Genomic DNA, 19,305 nt, shown 5'->3' on the forward strand with positions numbered 1-19,305 from the left:
ACACACACACACACACACACACACACACACACCCCACACACACACACACACACACACACACCACACACACACACACACACACACACACACACCCACTCACACACACCCCCACACACACACACACACACACACACACACACCCACACACACACACACACACACCCACTCACACACACACACACACACACACACACACACACACACACACACACACACACACACACACACACACACACACACACAGAACCGCCGCCGACCCGCTCTCCCTCTGTAGCGGTGAGGTTTAGTGTTAACGAAGAGAAGAGAGGAAACATCATGTAGCATTAATGTAGCATGGTGGAATTAGCATGCTAGCTAACTAGCTAGCCCTCTTCTACTACACTTCACACTTTACTCCGCAGGTCAGAGGTCGCACAGGTGTGTATTCACCGTATCTGGAGTATCCGGTGGCGGTGATGATGGGCACGGCGACCATCACCAGGCCAGAGGCGCTCCATACGTACTTCATGAGGAACTGTTCCAGCATGACGTACCACAGACGCTTCTTCAGGATCTGATGGATCTGAGAGGACAGAGACACGTAGCTCCTCTGTAGCTGTGCCATCTCCACCTACGAATCAAACGCACCCAAACTCATTATATCAGGACAGGGCCATCTCCACCTACGAATCAAACGCACCCAAACTCATTATATCAGGACAGGGCCATCTCCACCTACGAATCAAACACGATGATGTGAGGTGATAGTAAACTCTACGTGTGTCCGTGTTTGTCCACTAGAGGGCGCTCACCTTGTGTCCTCCATAGAAGGCGATCTCCTCAGAGTTGGCGATGATGCGAGAGTGCATGTATCTCAGGTCTCCTTTCCTCTTGGCCTCCTCGGCCACCAGCTTCCCAAATCGAGGCGAGCAGGAACGAAGGACTTTGGCGGTGAGCACCACCACCAGGCCGGCAATGACGGACGGCCATGTTGTGTTTGCTCCTGCAAGGAGGAAGAGGACAGTCTTCATCAGGACGTCAGATGTTTAAACTGGAACAAAGGTGCACCAGGTGTAACATGAGGACCATGTGTATAATATGTACAAGTTGTACCAGGTGTACCATCTATAGCAGGTGTACAGGTCTACCTTTGGACTGGGCGGTCTGCAGCAGGGTATAGCAGGTCACCACCACGTCCAGGATGGGTTTGGTCAGGTTGGAGTAGAGATGAGCGACTGAAGCTGAAAACATGACAATGTCCTCAGTGAGAGACTGATCCGGATTAGACAGACGACCGTCCATGTTACTGACCCGGTAGTACGTCTGTAGGGACACGGGACAGGTGAGCGTGAGGCGTTCAGGGACTAAAACAAGGGTTCTCTAATGACTGTGTGTTACCTGGTTGGTGAAGTACAGCTGGTAGGCGTGGTCGACCAATCGGCTCCTGAACCTGAGGGCCAGCTGACCTTCCAGGAATCTAATGGTGCTGTTGATGAAGGTCGCAGGAACTGCAACGAGGAGCCACTTAGAGAGCTGCAGCACGAAGGCCTGAGGGTCCTTCTGAACGATACACCTGACGATCACACCTGAGAGATCAATGGTACTGATGATCAATGCTGTCATTATATGCGTATACGTATATATATGTATATAACTGACCGTCCAGAGCAGCCACGTAGATGGACAGGAAGGTTCTGGACATCAGGGTGAGCGAGTGCAGAGCCAGCAGACCGATCTCTGGACACAGGAACCGTGGAAACAAGAGCTTCAACAGACGAGACAGTCTGAGGATGAACTCCTTGTTCACTGACGGAGACCTGAGGACACAGAACCACATCCTGTAGTGGATCTGGAAGACCAGGAGCCGGGATCATGGAGCCAGATTAACAGTTAATCCAGCTAACTTTAACAACTAGGGTTTACTTCTGGTTTATCTCTGGTTAAACTCTGGTTAAACTCTGGTTTATCTCTGGTTAAACTCTGGTTAAACTCTGGTTTATCTCTGGTTAAACTCTGGTTTATCTCTGGTTTATCTCTGGTTAAACTCTGGTTAAACTCTGGTTAAACTCTGGTTTATCTCTGGTTTATCTCTGGTTAAACTCTGGTTAAACTCTGGTTTATCTCTGGTTAAACTCTGGTTAAACTCTGGTTAAACACACACACACTAACACACTCTAACACACACACTAACACACACCTGCTGTCTCTCTTCTTTCCTTCGCCGTTGTCCACACAGCTGGAGGAGCTGCTGACCACGCCCACAGGTAGATTAGCTCCACCCAGCTGTTTACCTGCTGCACTCCTCTGAAGACAAACACCCAGAATGACCTGCTGTGTGAGTGTGTAGGTGTGTGTGTGTCTGTGTCTGAGTTTCTCTGTGTGTGTGTGTGTGTGTGTGTGTTACCTGTATCCTCCTCCAAACATATGGAGACAGTGTTTTTATGCCGTAAGCAACAAACAGAGCGGCCGTCAGCTTCCTGAGTCTGGAGCTCCGCCTCAGCTGAGCTCTCAGCTCCTGATAGGTCAGCTGCATGCTGACAGGCAGGCGACCAATCAGAGAGAAGTAGCACTAGAGTGTCACAAGAGGTCCACTGCAGCCTCATTGTCATGGAAACAGCATGTTGAATTCAGAGCACGATGCTCCACCTGCAAATATAAGATCGCCTGTCACACACACACACACACACTTTTAACGGACTGAGTTATGTTATGAGTGTTATTGTGTTATCAATAAGTTGGTGATTGCATTTACGGAGGTCAGTGAAGGCCTCATGAGGATGTTGGGCCTGGGGGACCGGGAGCAGATGGTTAAGTTGAGAACGTTTAACGGATTGACTGTTGTTTGGCGGAGGCTACGGCCCACAGTAGCCTGTGTACTGTCCGATAATAAAACTCCACAAATAAGATCACGTCTCGTAGCTTTCCTGACCAAGGGTCAACACATTTGGTGACAGAAGTAAAACTTTCGCCATTCATCGCCACGCCGGCTAGCAGTGGAGAAGCTAAGTGGCTAATGTTCATTATCGGTGAGAAACGTGTGGTCGGGGAGCCGTCTCGAGCTTAAGCAGGAAGAAGAAAGTGACGGACAAGGACGGGACGGCGCAGCCGAGGCCTGGCGGACAACGAAACACAGAGCGGGTAAAGGAAATGACCGCGAGGATGGCTGCCGAGGCTGGCTTGGGCCGCTCCGGTGGTGGATGTAGCGGCCGTAAAGGAATGACTGCGGCCGTAGTTCACCGCACCTACGCCCACATGCCCCCTCCCATCCAGAGCGAGCTAGCTCGGGACCATGTCCTCCAGGCCCTGCTTCCAGCTGACCTGCACATCCAGACTGGCTCACCCCGGGTCGCTCCAGGAGGCTTTGGAGTCAGCTACGGAGAGAGAGATGCTGTGTGCTGGCGCCTTGTGTAAAGGGGTTGAAAAATCACCAAAGATGAGAAGTGCTTGTGAGGCTGACATGGACTTGGTGCAGCCTGCCTGGATGGGGGAGCTAACCCAGCTGGTGAGGGCTGCTACTCTAAGAGAAGAGAGGCAGGACAAGCCACGACCAAGAGTCTTCTGGGGGTGTGGGCAGCCTGGCCACCTGGTCCGACACTGCCCTCGTACCACCACGAACAAGAGGAATGAGCCGGGGACCGCATGATCGGAATGATGCAGACCCCGAGCACTTTGTCCCGATCACCTTTAAATAACAAAGCTACGCAACTCTCCGACCAAGTAGGAGCACCCCGACCACCGGATGATTTTGATAGTCAGCTGGAGCGACTAGTGGTGCTGGGTCGAACCTGGATAGGAGACTGTTGGTATGCACCACTGACTATAGGAGGGACATGCTGCTCTGCACTGGTAGACACGGGTTCGTCAGCAACCCTGGTGAGCCCCGATGTGGTAAAAAATGGAACTGTTATTTTCCCCACGATAGTGAAACTGCAGTCAGTCACCAGAGAGCGAGCCCCTATGGTTGGGGAAGCAATAGTGACTCGGGCTGGGAAGAAAATCTGTCCGCTGCCCGGTGTGGGTTGCTAACCGGGAGGACTGCATACTGGGACTGGATATTGTCGGGGCTTTGGACTGTGTCATAAACACAAAGAGAGGAACTCTCAATTTTCCTGATGGCCATGTCATCCAGATGTGGCGACAGCCACCCCGGCCTGGCTGTGTCACGACCCTCACCATCGCCACACTAACGGCTGAGACAACAAACTCTGCTGCTACCAGCGGCACGAGCCACCTGCACTGCCCTCCACCCTGCCAGCTGCCGGGCTGCACCCACCTCCAACCACTGTCCGGCCAGCTGCAGGTTCACACACACAGGTGACAAACACCTCTTCACCTGACGACAGCGAAAGGGTCTTGGCAGTGAAGGAGGTCTGGCAGAAAAACTGTGATGGTCTGACTCCTAGTGAGCAAAGTCTGCTGTGGCAGCTTCTACTTGAGTTCAAGGACTGTTTTTCACTGTCGGACGATGTGGGCCGTACGGATCTCATCCAGCATAACATCGAAACAGGAGATGCACAGCCGATCAGGGTGAGACCTCGACGCCTCCCACTGGCCAGGCAGGCTGCGGCAGACAAAGCCCTGCAAGGGATGCGGCGAGCTGTAATGATTGAGCCCTCACCAGCCCCTGGGCCTCCCCGGTCGTCATGGTCCCCAAAAAGCAGAAGGAGAAGTGGCGTTTCTGTGTGGACTACAGACCCCTCAACAAAGTGACCAAAAAGGACCCCTACCCCCTTCCACGCATCGATGAGGCCCTCGAAACTGTGGCAGGGTCATCCTGGTACTCCTCTTTGGACCTGCGGAGCGGGTATTAGCAGGTCCCCCTCGGCCCTGAAGCTCGGGCCAAAACGGCCTTCATCACGAACGGGGGCTTGTGGCAGATTAAAGTCCTTCCGTTTGGCCTCTGCAATGCCCCTGCCACGTTTGAGAGATTAATTGACAGGGTACTCGCTGGTATCCCTCGGCAGGAGTGTGTTGTGTACCTGGACGACATACTGGTGCATGGTGAGTCATTCCAGGCATCTCTCAAAGCCCTGAGGCGGGTGCTGGAGAGGGTGGCAGCAGCAGGTCTAAAACTGCACCCACAGAAATGCTCCTTCATACGAGAGGTCACATTTCTGGGGCACGAGCTTGGGGGCGGTGGTGTCAGCACCATGGATGAGAAGGTGCAGAATGTGAAGGATTGGCCTACCCCCAGCACTGTGCAGGACCTGAAAAGCTTCCTGGGCCTGGCCTCCTATTACAGGAAGTTTGCGAGAGGGTTTTCCTGCATAGCTGCACCTCTGTTCCGCCTGTTCCAAAAAGGGGTGGTGTTTGATTGGACAGAGGAGTGCCAGGCAGCTTTCACTGCACTGCAGAGAGCCCTTGTGGAGGCCCCAGTCCTCTCACCGCCTGACCCCACCCTGCCTTTTATCCTCGACACAGACGCCAGTAATGCAGGCACAGGTGCTGTGCTGGCCCAAGTGACTCCTGAAGGAGAGAGTGGTGGCTTATCACAGCAACGTCACTACTGTGTCACAAGGCGGGAACTGCTTGCTGTGGTCAGTGCCATCCGACTTTTCAAATATTACCTTGGGGGCCTCCACTTCACAGTCAGGACCGACCACTCTGCCTTACAGTGGCTCATGTCTTTCAGAGAGCCAGAAGGCCAGCTGGCACGCTGGATTGAGGAGCTGCAGGCGTATGACTTCACTGTGGTCCACAGACCGGGGGCACGGCACGGAAACGCAGACGCACTTTCACGCCGACCAAGTGAGAGTCATGTTTTTTGGTTTCTCCAGTGCCTTCAACACCATCCAGCCGTTGCTTCTGAGGGACCAGCTGGAGCAGAACGGGACCACCACCTCACTGCATGGATCCTGGACTACCTCACCAACCGTCCACAGTATGTGCGGATACGGGAGTATGAGTCCGACCTGGTGTCCTGCAGCACGGGGGCCCCGCAAGGAACCGTCCCAGCCCCGTTCCTCTTCACCATCTACACCTCAGACTTCACACACAACTCTCCTAACGGCCTCCTGCAGAAGTTCTCTGATGACTCTGCAATCATCGGCCTCATTTACGCCGATGATGACGGGAATACAGAGAACTGAACCAGGACTTCATAGGATGGTGCCAGCAGAACCGCCTCCAGATCAACTCTGGTAAAACCAAAGACCTGGTGGTGGACTTCACTCTCCTGTGATACTAGTGAACATCCAGGGAACGGACATTGAGATGGTGAGATCTTATAAGTACCTGTGTGTTCACTTGAACAATAAACTGGACTGATCACATACTCTCTATAAAAAGGCTCAGAGCAGACTCTGCTGAGGAGACTCAGGTCTAGTGCAGGGAGCTCTCCTGAGGACCTTCTTTGACTCTGTGGTGGCACATATATATATATATATATATATATATATATATATATATATATATATATATATATATATATATATATATATATATATGTATATATATATATATGTATATATATATATACTGAGTTCACAGACTTACTTGTGACCTCTTCCTCCTTTATAATCACGGAAATATAAACAGACCTGTAGAACCAGCAGCTCCCGTTAGCTCCCGTTAGCTCCCGTTAGCTCCGGTTAGCTCCGGTTACCGTTAGCTTCTAAGTTATAAAGTGAGTGTAGCAGCCAGCTAACAGCTCAGAGCTAAACTTCTCTTCCTGTTTAAAATAACTGGACTACAGGTCTCGGTACCGTCACCTCGGAGCTGATACCAAACCGAACTAAAAGTGTCACCCTGGTTATAAAACGGCAGCTAACGGAGCGATGCTAACTGAAGCTAACTTGAAAAGAGTTCAAAGAGTAACGGTTTAATCTGCTTCATGAGGACTGAGGTCTGCTCAGACCTGATAACATACCGGAGAACACACCGACCTTTGTTCTTTATGTGACCGGTCAAAGGGCTTCATGTCCCCGCTACAAAGAGTACCGTTTACCTGGGAGGCACTATGAAGACACACCTCCTTCCTCCTCTCCCACACACACACACACACACATATATATATATATATATACTAATATATACTGTGTATACAGTATATGTGGCGTTCAGGCTCCTCCCACAGAGGAGGAAAGGAGAACACACCTTTATGAATTCATGATTGTAGAACTCAAACAGTAAATATTATGTTCAGATATTTAAGAGAAATTAAAAACATCGTTTACAATCATTTATTCAAAAGAAACGTTTTCACATCAAACACCACAAAGAGTGAAAAAGTACAAACAAAGATAGAAAAGTATTTTACAGAAAGTTTAGACTTTACAGAGTGAACCTGAACGCATCATGGCTGTGATGTCACACTGACAGGTGGTCCTGGACCTGAAGGGGGACCAGGTCCACAGAAGTACTACTGGTACAACAGAGTACTAGTACACAAGTAGAGTACTCTCCTGTACTTTTGAAATACTCTAATCTGTTTGGCTGGTGAAGCTCTGCTTGTGTTACTGCGGACTGATAGTATTATATACTAGTACTGATAGTATTATATACTAGTAGTGCAGTATTATATACTAGTAGTGATAGTATTATATACTAGTACTGATAGTATTATATACTAGTACTGCAGTATTATATACTAGTACTGATAGTATCATATACTAGTACTGATAGTATTACATACTAGTACAAATAGTATTAAATAGTAGTACTGCAGTATTCATATCCGTGTGTTGTGTTCTTGAACACAACACAGAGTTTCTGTTTCTGTTCTGCTTTGGCGTGAATGAGAAGAGGTGCATGCTGGGACTCTTTCTGCTCCGTATAATACACATATATATATGTGTGTGTATTATATGTGTTTGTATTTATACCTCATGATCTTCTACATGTGTTTTTAATGTGACGGCAGCTTCAGAGTTTGTGTGATTTTTAAGAACTGAACTCAGTGAAGAACTAAAACACATCACAACACAGAGACACATGTTATTGATTAATAATCAATATTCCATAATCAACACCTTGATGCATCATTAAAGTCTTCGTGACACCATCATACGTTTTTTTTAAAATTACATTTCATTCATGTTGAGTTCAGGGACATTAGTATAAAAGAGTTCTAAAGCTCATTACAGAACCGGCTCAGTGCTGTCGATCAATCAATCAATCAACACCGGGACATCATCGTCGGATTGTCGCTGCAAATGATTGTGATCCTGAAAAGGTTCAGAACACATCGTGGACTCCCTGGTCCTCTTATTGCTCTCAGACTGGATCTGGATTCAGACCTGGTTCCATCAGGACTCATGAGACCTGATCCATCAGACCACATTCAGATGTGGTCTGGGCCACATCAAGGTCTTCTGTGTAAGAGGACCCCGGGTGTGAACCGACCCTCTCAGAACTGATCACATTGATCGGATCAATAACTAATAAACAGGTGTGTCAATAATAATATTCAAAATAAGTGAAATAGTGAATCCAGATTCTAAAGTTTAATTTGATCTCAAAATAATTAATTCTGTTAATTACAAATCAGCAGGCTGTTTGTTTGAGACAAATTATTCCATAAACGGTCTCATTAATAATAGAAACATTCTTTTTTCCTGCTCATCTCATTTGTTAAAACCTTGTGTGTCTCATAAATAAATAAATTGTGTAATTATTACAATTCAAACACACTGTTTTATAGCTCACATTATATTTAAAGTTTTAGTCTAGAGCCCTGATGCTGCTTCAACCACAGAGACAGGAAGTCCAGTTACTGGTGTTACTGTTGTTATTGTTACTGTAGTTACAGTTACTGTTATTACTATACTGTTGTTACTGTTATTACTTTGTTACTGTTGTTTTTGTTACTGTTGTTACTGTTGTTACTGTTACTTGTGTTACTGTTGTTACTGTTACTTGTGTTACTGTTGTTCTTGTTAGTGTTGGTACTGGTGTTATTGTTAGTGTTGTTACTGGTGTTATTGTTAGTGTTGTTACTGGTGTTATTGTTAGTGTTGTTACTGGTGTTATTGTTAGTGTTGTTACTGGTGTTATTGTTAGTGTTGTTACTGGTGTTATTGGTAGTGTTGTTACTGGTGTTATTGTTAGTGTTGTTACTGGTGTTATTGTTAGTGTTGTTACTGGTGTTATTGGTAGTGTTGTTACTGGTGTTATTGTTAGTGTTGTTACTGGTGTTATTGTTAGTGTTGTTACTGGTGTTATTGTTAGTGTTGTTACTGGTGTTATTGGTAGTGTTGTTACTGGTGTTATTGTTAGTGTTGTTACTGGTGTTATTGGTAGTGTTGTTACTGGTGTTATTGGTAGTGTTGTTACTGGTGTTATTGTTAGTGTTGTTACTGGTGTTATTGGTAGTGTTGTTACTGGTGTTATTGTTAGTGTTGTTACTGGTGTTATTGTTAGTGTTGGTACTGGTGTTATTGTTAGTGTTGTTACTGGTGTTACTGGTAGTGTTGTTACTGGTGTTATTGTTAGTGTTGTTACTGGTGTTATTGTTAGTGTTCTTACTGGTGTTACTGGTAGTGTTGTTACTTGTGTTATTGGTGATAGTGGTTCATCGCAGGGTTCAGGGAAGGAGGAAGTCATAGATGTAAGTGAGCAATCTGTTCTCATGTTGTTGTTAAATTGAGTGCAGAGACGTTGAGTCCAAACTAAGAATACCTGAAGAGTCTCACCTGCTGGTTTCTGTCTAGACTCACCTGAGAGATCAAACAGGTCACCTGATCACTTAAAGTTCATCAAAAGGTCTGCTGGTTTGAGCTGGTGATTATCTGTCCTCAACAGTTTCTTCATCATCATCAAAGGCTGATATAAAATTCTGGTTTTGTCCTGATTGTTTGAGCGGATATAAAAAATATAAAAAAACCTGCAGTTCAGGTGTTCATGTGTTTTTTACCCAGAAACACTTTGGGGGCTGAGAAGTAACACCTGGGACGCCACCCTGAGGTCAAACTGCAGCCTCCAACAGGACAGTGACATCATCATCCTCCATGTGACGTCATGGTGAGCGGGGTTTCAGGTGAAGTAAGAGAGAAGCAGGTTCTCCTGAAGAAGGTGTTGGTCCCAGGAAGCCAGCCCGGGATTGGTCAGTGTATCTGTCTGTTTGCGTCCTGATTGGTCGGTGAGTCAGACCAGAGTTCCAGGAGACGGCTGGTCTTCCTGTGTCTGAGGAAGGAAGGAGTCGTGGTAGAGAGAGCTGTCCATAGACCTGAGAGAGAGAGAGTCATCTGGTCAGGTACAGGTGTTCTCACAGCTGGATCGGTACCTGTGCAGGTGAGCCGATTCCTACCTGCCGTGCAGTGGGTGACCGTGGAACGTGGCTGAATGCGGCAGTGTCTTTTTGTGATGCTGCAGATTGTGATGATGACTCGTCTCCGTCTGATACGTCGACTGCTGGATCACACCGTGAGTCCTTCTTCTGCTTTGCAGAGCTCCTCCCCCTCCGGCCTGACCTTTCACCACACCGTTCACCTTAGTGTTGACCCCTGCGTTGACCTTTCCATTGGCAGGGTTTTGGTGGGTGGAGCCTATCGTGTTCCTCAGGTACCAGTCCCTCAGACCTGTCGATCACACACTCCTCAAAGATTAACAGGTAACCTCCACCTCTACTTTGTCTTAGTGCCTCCATCATTGGTCCAAACCTGCAGCACGGTTTCATTTTCAAAAATGTATTTTCACCACATCACATTTTTTACAGTGATGATCTCAACAACCGTCCAAAATCGGATAAAAAGCAATCGAGTCTAGTGTGTAATCCATTCTGTTGACTCCCACCAGGTGGCGTCACACTAAACAACAGAATCCTTCATGCAGCAGACATGAAGTCTGTTTTTGCTGCAGTGACCCAGTTTCATCTACACATCATTAAAGATTCATGAGATTTTTTCTTCACAGATTCTGATTTAAAACCTGCTGAATTTAAGATTAAATCTGTTCATTGACAGAGCATCAGGTGAGGTGAGGGGTGCTGCACTGAGGTCTGGGACCGAAGGGGGGCCGAGCAGCTCCAATTATGCCCCATGTTTGTTTGTTAGTGAACAATGAAAAGAGATATAAAATCCACCAGGTACTGCTGGGTCTGAAGAGAATGTGTTACATATTAACTACTGTCAATCTGATGATCCATCAGTGGTTCAATACCGCTCACTATTCCACCACAGCCTTGGTGTTTTATGGCGAACTCTGCATTAATGGCAGACTCGTATGTTTTTCAGCTGACTGCTGTTTTATGGCAGACTTGAGTGTTTACCGCAGGCTGTTTTATGGCAGACTTGAGTGTTTACCGCAGGCTGTTTTATGGCAGACTTGAGTGTTTACCGCAGGCTGTTTTATGGCAGACTTGAGTGTTTACCGCAGGCTGTTTTATGGCAGACTTGAGTGTTTACCGCAGGCTGTTTTGTGGCAGACTTGAGTGTTTACCGCAGGCTGTTTTATGGCAGACTTGAGTGTTTACCGCAGGCTGTTTTGTGGCAGACTTGAGTGTTTACCGCAGGCTGTTTTATGGCAGACTTGAGTGTTTACCGCAGGCTGTTTTATGGCAGACTTGAGTGTTTACCGCAGGCTGTTTTATGGCAGACTTGAGTGTTTACCGCAGGCTGTTTTATGGCAGACTTGAGTGTTTACCGCAGGCTGTTTTATGGCAGACTTGAGTGTTTACCGCAGGCTGTTTTATGGCAGACTTGAGTGTTTACCGCAGGCTGTTTTATGGCAGACTTGAGTGTTTACCGCAGGCTGTTTTGTGGCAGACTTGAGTGTTTACCGCAGGCTGTTTTATGGCAGACTTGAGTGTTTACCGCAGGCTGTTTTGTGGCAGACTTGAGTGTTTACCGCAGGCTGTTTTATGGCAGACTTGAGTGTTTACCGCAGGCTGTTTTATGGCAGACTTGAGTGTTTACCGCAGGCTGTTTTATGGCAGACTTGAGTGTTTACCGCAGGCTGTTTTATGGCAGACTTGAGTGTTTACCGCAGGCTGTTTTATGGCAGACTTGAGTGTTTACCGCAGGCTGTTTTATGGCAGACTTGAGTGTTTACCGCAGGCTGTTTTATGGCAGACTTGAGTGTTTACCGCAGGCTGTTTTATGGCAGACTTGAGTGTTTACCGCAGGCTGTTTTATGGCAGACTTGAGTGTTTACCGCAGGCTGTTTTGTGGCAGACTTGAGTGTTTACCGCAGGCTGTTTTATGGCAGACTTGAGTGTTTACCGCAGGCTGTTTTGTGGCAGACTTGAGTGTTTACCGCAGGCTGTTTTATGGCAGACTTGAGTGTTTACCGCAGGCTGTTTTATGGCAGACTTGAGTGTTTACCGCAGGCTGTTTTATGGCAGACTTGAGTGTTTACCGCAGGCTGTTTTATGGCAGACTTGAGTGTTTACCGCAGGCTGTTTTATGGCAGACTTGAGTGTTTACCGCAGGCTGTTTTATGGCAGACTTCAGTGTTTACCGCAGGCTGTTTTATGGCAGACTTCAGTGTTTACCGCAGGCTGTTTTATGGCAGACTTCAGTGTTTACCGCAGGCTGTTTTATGGTGGACTTCAGTGTTTACCGCAGGCTGTTTTATGGTGGACTTGTTACTCTCAGGTGTTTCTCAGCTCCGTGATGGAACAGGATTGGTTAGTGCTTACCTTCCAGGGCGAGGGCCTTGTGGAGGCTCCTGGTGGCCTCTTCCAGCTGTGCGTCCTGGGCGGGGGGCAACTGTGGTGGTTGGGGGGGCAACAGGTGAGGGTGGGGGTCTGGCTGAATCCCAGACAGAGGAGAATTATCAGCCTGGCCCTGCTGCACTGGGAGGAAGGGACCGCAGGATTTTGTGCGGGTCACTTTGATTCGACGCTGGTCGCCCAAGTGACTGCGGTAGGTGGGCGGAGCTCCCAGGGGCTGCTGGGAGGAGTAGCTGTTGAAGAGCAGCTGGTGGTTTGATTTGTTTGGATGCCTGCTTTTGGGCTGGGACTGCTGTTGCTGCAGCTGCTGCTGTTTCCCCCACACGTAGTCTAGCAGGACATCGCTGTACCCCCCTCCTCTTCCTCGCCCCCCCCCTCCCCCCTCGGTGAGTCCATTACTCGTCCTTACCCTCGTCTGTCCATCCGTCAGCGTCTCTGAGCTCCTGAACGCTCCGGCGGTGTTCGTTCCTCTTACCAACAATCCCCCCATCTCCTCTAGGGGGGTGATGTGATCCAGGAGGCCGTCGGAGCTGTTACTATGACGAGCTGCGTTAAACCTGACCCCGCCATCTCCTGCTGGTCCTGTATCAGAAGGGCCGGAGGAGGAGGAAGAGTCCTGGGAGCGAGGGGGAGGAGGAGGAGGGTGGGAGGGAGGCAGGGGGAGGGGCTTGAGGGGCTGAAGAGTCTCTGGATGGTCAGTCCTGAAAGAGAAGAGGGACAGGACTGGTCACATGGTACCATCATTCTTCAATACTAATGTATGGGTTTATGTCGTTACATATTTTGATATTAATTATTATTTATTAAAACTGCTACATGAATTATAATCAGCTTTTGTGGATTGTATTAGGAAGTTAAACAGATACTAGTCAAGGCTGCAGGCTTAAACAAAACGTCTTATTCTCCATCTTCCATACAAAAGTTTGCCACGTAACTCCTCCCACAGCGTTGCCAGCACATGCGTCAAAATGCGTCAAAACGTGATCAGGAATCGTGTGCTATGCCTTTTCTTAGAGATTCGCCCGGCCGTTTTCACGAAAAATCACGGAATTTCCACATACACATATGGGGTTTCAGCGTGAAGAGAGCTAAAAAAACACGTAACTTTGGGCCCACATTGACGAGCCGTACTTTAACGTAGAAACGTGATACAAAGTTTAAAACGTAGACAAAACGCTGGACTTTATTGAGCCAAATGGGCATTCTGATAGCTAGCACAGTTTTCATGAAGTCACAGATTAAGTTTCAGGAACATTTTGGGTCTGTTTCAGATTTTATAATGGGTGTGTATTGCACGGCTCGTTAAGAGCTAGAGTGATGACATCACTGTCAGAGTGGAGTGGAGCAAGAAAATATTCTGTGATTTTTACAAACAAAATGCTCAGAGTCCCACAATGTTTACTCTCCATTTTTGGTCAAAAAGCATCGAAATGTTGTGCTGGTCGCAGTCATGTGTCTGTGGAATCAAACAGATCTACACATGTGGCTCAAAGAGCCGCAGAGCGACATGAACTCCACCAGCTGCTCCATCAGACTCCATGTTAAACCTCACCACTCATCTCTCAAAGAAAGCAGACGGTACCAGGTTTGTTATTGCTCTGGAGCTCACATTTATAACACCACAAACATAAAAACCACATCAGCGCGTTCGGCAGAGTCTAATCTCTGTCATGGTACCCATATCTTGTTGATTGGACTCATGGTTTTTGTATTAACGGCAGAGGTTTAACAGGTAGTTTTGGTAAAAATCCACTTAAATTCCAGTCTGCCCCTTCACCCTGATGCACCAATCACTACGGTAACCAGTGTGTGTGTGTCACTGTTTCTATGTTCATGTCTCTATTGAACCTGAATGATGTGTGTGTGTGTGTGTGTGTGTGTGTGTGTGTGTGTGTGTGTGTGTGTGTGTGTGTGTGTGTGTGTGTGTATACCTGATGTGCAGTGAGTTCCTGCTGGTTTTGTTCAGGAAAAAAACTTCAACTGGAGAACCAGCAGAGACCAGCAGGGGGCGGGACTGAGACACACCGTCATCTGAGGGACAGACAGACAGACTGTTATCTGAGGGACAGACAGACAGACAGACTGTTAACTGAGGGACAGACAGACAGACTGTTATCTGAGGGACAGACAGACAGACAGACTGTTAACTGAGGGACAGACAGACAGACTTTGCACTGTTCATGTGTTATACATGTGTAATAAAGGACTTGTTACCGTTTTCTAGTCCTGTAGAGTCTGATGTGGAGCTGCTCTCTGACCTCACTGTGTCATCTGGAAACACACACACACACACACACACACACACACACACACACAGAGTCAGAATCAAAATAAAGGAAAACACACGTTTCCACATCTTCCTGAAACGATGGATTGTAATCATCTGTGTATGTGTGTGTGTGTGTGTGTGTGTGTGTGTGTGTTACCTGTGTGACAGCCTCGGTGTACGGTCCTCTTGCCGTGGTGTGTGTGTGTGTTGTGTTCAGGGTCGCTGTGTTTCCTCAGAGCTCCACTGAATAAAGTTTTCTTCGCCTTTGAACGCTGAGAGTCTTCCTCCTGAAGACACACACACACACACAGGTTTGTTTATGTCTATGATCTCATCATGTGATAAATGTAATAAGTGTAAGAAAGCAAAGGCGGTTACAGGTGTTACAGGTGTAATGTATATATATATATACGTAATATTATATTATATATATATTTCATGACATTGTTGGTAGTCGTCCCTCTTTGACCCTCACAGTGAAAATGTTTAAACATGTTTATAACAACACAGTAATCTGATTACTAATAGTTACTGTATTCAGCATCATTAATCAATTAATTAATAACATTACAGTCATTCAGCAGACGCTGTTATCCAAAGAGACTTACAGTCAGTGTGTTCAACATAGTGTTCAAGAGAACTACTCGTCACCAGAAGTCATGAGTTCATCTCCTTTAAACATCTCAGAGCATAAACCAGAGCAGACGTACAGAAACACACGAGCATGAACACAACCAGTGCTGAGAGGAAGGCTCAGGGTAGAGCTTCATGAAGAGGTGAGTCTTCAGCCTGATGGAAGATGGGCAGCGACTCTGCTGTCCTGACGTCAGTGGGGAGTTCATTCCACCATCGTGGGGCCAGGACAGAGAACAGAGACCGGGTCCATCGGCCACAGGGACCTCTGAGCGACGGGGAACCGATCGCCCCGAGGCAGCAGAGCGGAGTGGTCGGGGGTGTAGGGCTAGACCATGGCCTGGAGACAGGAAGGAGCTGTTCCTTTCACTGTCCTGTAGGCTAGCACCAGAGTCTGAACCTGTAGACGAGCACCAGAGTCTGAACCTGTAGGCTAGCACCAGAGTCTGAACCTGTAGGCTAGCACCAGAGTCTGAACCTGTAGGCTAGCACCAGAGTCTGAACCTGTAGACGAGCACCAGAGTCTGAACCTGTAGGCTAGCACCAGAGTCTGAACCTGTAGGCTAGCACCAGAGTCTGAACCTGTAGACGAGCACCAGAGTCTGAACCTGAAGGCTAGCACCAGAGTCTGAACCTGTAGGCTAGCACCAGAGTCTGAACCTGTAGGCTAGCACCAGAGTCTGAACCTGTAGGCTATCACCAGAGTCTGAACCTGTAGGCTAGCACCAGAGTCTGAACCTGTAGACTAGCACCAGAGTCTGAACCTGAAGGCTAGCACCAGAGTCTGAACCTGTAGGCTAGCACCAGAGTCTGAACCTGAAGGCTAGCACCAGAGTCTGAACCTGAAGGCTAGCACCAGAGTCTGAACCTGTAGGCTAGCACCAGAGTCTGAACCTGTAGACTAGCACCAGAGTCTGAACCTGTAGGCTAGCACCAGAGTCTGAACCTGTAGACTAGCACCAGAGTCTGAACCTGTAGACTAGCACCAGAGTCTGAACCTGGATGAGAGCTCTTACAGGGAGCCAGTGTAGAGCACGGAGAAGGGAGGTTGTGGGAGAACTTGGGGCGATTGAACACCAGACGAGCTGCAGCTTTCTGGACGAGCTCCAGAGGTCTGATGGCCGATGCCGGGGCTCTGGCAAGTAGAGAGCTGCAGTAGACCAGGAGGGAGATGACCAGAGCCTGGATGAGGACCTGCTCCGTCTCCTCAGTGAGGAAGAGGAGAATCCTCCTGATGTTGTAGAGCAGGAATCTACAGGAGCGTGTAACCGATGAGATGTTTGCTGAGAACGACAGTTGGTCGTCCAGGGTCACACCCAGGTTCCTCGCAGTCCGAGTTGGCGTCACCACGGTATCATCAATGGTGATGGACAGGTCTCGGTGCGGGCAGCCCTTCCCCGGGAGGAACAGTAGCTCGGTTTTGTCCAGGTTGAGCTTCAGGTGTTGTATCGTCATCCACTTCAAGATGTCAGCCAAACACGCAACTTGAGTGTCACCGGGGGGAAATGACAAGACCAGCTGGGTGTCATCGGCATCACATTGGGAGGAGAAGTCATGCGAGCGAAGAACAGAACCCAGAGATGTTGTGTAGAGCGAGAAGAGAAGGGGGCCCAGGACTGAACCTTGTGGAACCCCCGTAACGATGTTTCAGCTTTAAAATCTTTGGACTGAATTCACACGGATCAGAACCACAAGGTCACATGACTCACCTCTGACTGACACTTCCTGTTTCCTTGGTGGGATGTCCCACGTCTCCGTCGGACACACGGGGGTTTCTCTCCCTTCTCCAGGGGGAAGTCTCTGGGCACTGTCCCCGTCAGCTCCTGACCAATCACAACACACCACAATGTGACATCATACCCACAACCAGTTCAAACAGACCAGGATGGTCCAGGACCACGTCAGACCGTGACCCGGAACAGCTCTGAATGGATAATCCCTTTTGGAGGGAGGGGTCCATTTATGACATCACTCACCGCCTCCTGCAGACAGATGCGTCTCAGCTCAGCCAATCGTGTGCTCAGCAGCGTCTGCAGGCCCCGCCTCCTCTCCTGCAGCTCTGCCATTCGCTCCTTGGGCTTCCTGTCTGGATATGTGAGAGGGTCTGCTCACACACACACACACACACACAAACGGTCACACCTGTCCTCCTCGTTAACACTCATCATGTTGCTGCTGTTTTGTTCTCACCAGGTGCTGAGATGAGCTGACCGTTGACCTCCATGGCTGGTGTTTCCCATGTGACTCCGCCTCCTCCTGTTCGCCACTCCACACACACTCACTCACCTGCAGAACACATTCAATTCAACCTTTATTGTCCCGGACAGACAACAACACAGATGTTTCCAGATGTTACTGAACTGATCAATCAATGTCACCTTGTAAATGTGTTTATAGAAGCTCCAGTAGTTCATTCCTGTGGCTATCAACAGCCTGAACACCAACCACAGGACTTCATTGGTTAGCAGTTAGCTGCTAGTGGTTAGCAGTTAGCTGCAGTTCCCAGGTTGGCCTGTAGAAGGAGAGAAACGGTCTTCAGAACCTCTGACCTGAAAAGTCAACAGAAGAAGAAGATAAGGAGGAGGTGTGAGGATCAATCAGAAGTCAGGAAAATAAACATCAAGTTCAGAATCAACCCGAATCTCCAGGAACCAGTTTCTGTCCAATTTAAGACACATAATGAATTTAGATTGTAACAAACAGACAGACAGACGGAAAGAGAGACAGAGAGAGAGACAGAGAGAGAGAGAGAGAGTTGACCAACGCAAAGAGGAGGTTCCACTACATTGACCAATGTAAAGAGGAGGTTCCACCACAACGACCAACGTAAAGAGGAGGTTCCATACTGTGTTAACCAACGTAAAGAGGAGGTTCCAATACAGTGGCGATCGTAAAGAGGAGGTTCCACCACATTGACCAAAGTAAAGAGGAGGTTCCACCATATTGACCAAAGTAAAGATGAGGTTCCACCACAACGACCAATGTAAAGAGGAGGTTCCATACTGTGTTAACCAACATTAATAGGGGGTTCCACTGCATTGATCAAAATAAAGAGGAGGTTCCACAACATTGGCCAGCATAAAGAGGAGGTTCCACTACATTGACCAAAGTAAAGAGGTTCCACTATATTGACCAACGTAAAGAGGAGGTTCCACCATATTGACTAAAGTAAAGATAAGGTTCCACTACAGTCACCAACGTAAAGAGGAGGTTCCACTACAGTGACCAATGTAAAGAGGAGGTTCCACCATATTGACCAAAGTAAAGATAAGGTTCCACTACAGTCACCAACGTAAAGAGGAGGTTCCACTACAGTGACCAACGTAAAGAGGAGGTTCCACCACATTGACCAAAGTAAAGATGAGGTTCCACCATATTGACCAAAGTAAAGATGAGGTTCCACCACATTGACCAAAGTAAAGAGGAGGTTCCACCACATTGACCAAAGTAAAGATGAGGTTCCACCATATTGACCAAAATAAAGATGAGGTTCCACCACATTGACCAAAGTAAAGAGGAGGTTCCACCACATTGACCAAAGTAAAGATGAGGTTCCACCATATTGACCAAAGTAAAGAGGAGTTTCCACCATATTGACCAAAGTAAAGAGGAGGTTCCACCACATTGACCAAAGTAAAAAGGAGGTTCCACCACATTGACCAAAGTAAAAAGGAGGTTCCACCATATTGACCAAAGTAAAGAGGAGGTTCCACCACATTGACCAAAGTAAAAAGGAGGTTCCACCACATTGACCAAAGTAAAAAGGAGGTTCCACCATATTGACCAAAGTAAAGAGGAGGTTCCACCACATTGA

The 19,305-nt window shown here is 47.8% G+C and overlaps 2 protein-coding genes across 2 annotated transcripts in view; both read right to left on the reverse strand.

Annotated features, from left to right (window-relative positions):
• Positions 1 to 6,968, reverse strand: part of abcd1 (ATP-binding cassette, sub-family D (ALD), member 1) — a gene marked incomplete at its 3' end in the record, with an annotated part of 16,717 nt that extends 9,749 nt beyond the window's left edge. The window contains exons 1-8 of the mRNA XM_079175159.1: positions 6,864 to 6,968; positions 2,384 to 2,625; positions 2,177 to 2,283; positions 1,639 to 1,796; positions 1,378 to 1,565; positions 1,128 to 1,302; positions 792 to 982; positions 430 to 610 (exon numbers count right to left, since the gene is read on the reverse strand). Coding sequence (XP_079031285.1) covers positions 430 to 610; positions 792 to 982; positions 1,128 to 1,302; positions 1,378 to 1,565; positions 1,639 to 1,796; positions 2,177 to 2,283; positions 2,384 to 2,512 — 1,129 coding nt within the window. The 5' untranslated portion in view covers positions 2,513 to 2,625; positions 6,864 to 6,968. The remainder of the gene's footprint in view (positions 1 to 429; positions 611 to 791; positions 983 to 1,127; positions 1,303 to 1,377; positions 1,566 to 1,638; positions 1,797 to 2,176; positions 2,284 to 2,383; positions 2,626 to 6,863) is intronic.
• A 3,094-nt stretch (positions 6,969 to 10,062) lies between these two features.
• Positions 10,063 to 17,715, reverse strand: ccdc120a (coiled-coil domain containing 120a; the record flags this gene model as incomplete). Its single annotated transcript, XM_079175218.1, has 9 exons — positions 10,063 to 10,144; positions 10,226 to 10,496; positions 12,557 to 13,290; positions 14,521 to 14,620; positions 14,804 to 14,860; positions 15,016 to 15,145; positions 17,201 to 17,314; positions 17,468 to 17,595; positions 17,682 to 17,715. 9 exons carry the CDS (start codon positions 17,713 to 17,715, stop codon positions 10,063 to 10,065), a joined length of 1,650 nt encoding a protein of 549 aa, XP_079031344.1.
• Positions 17,716 to 19,305: the final 1,590 nt, after the last annotated feature.

Source organism: Pholis gunnellus (assembly GCF_910591455.1).
Source record: "Pholis gunnellus genome assembly, chromosome: 2".
Classification (NCBI taxonomy): domain Eukaryota; kingdom Metazoa; phylum Chordata; class Actinopteri; order Perciformes; family Pholidae; genus Pholis; species Pholis gunnellus.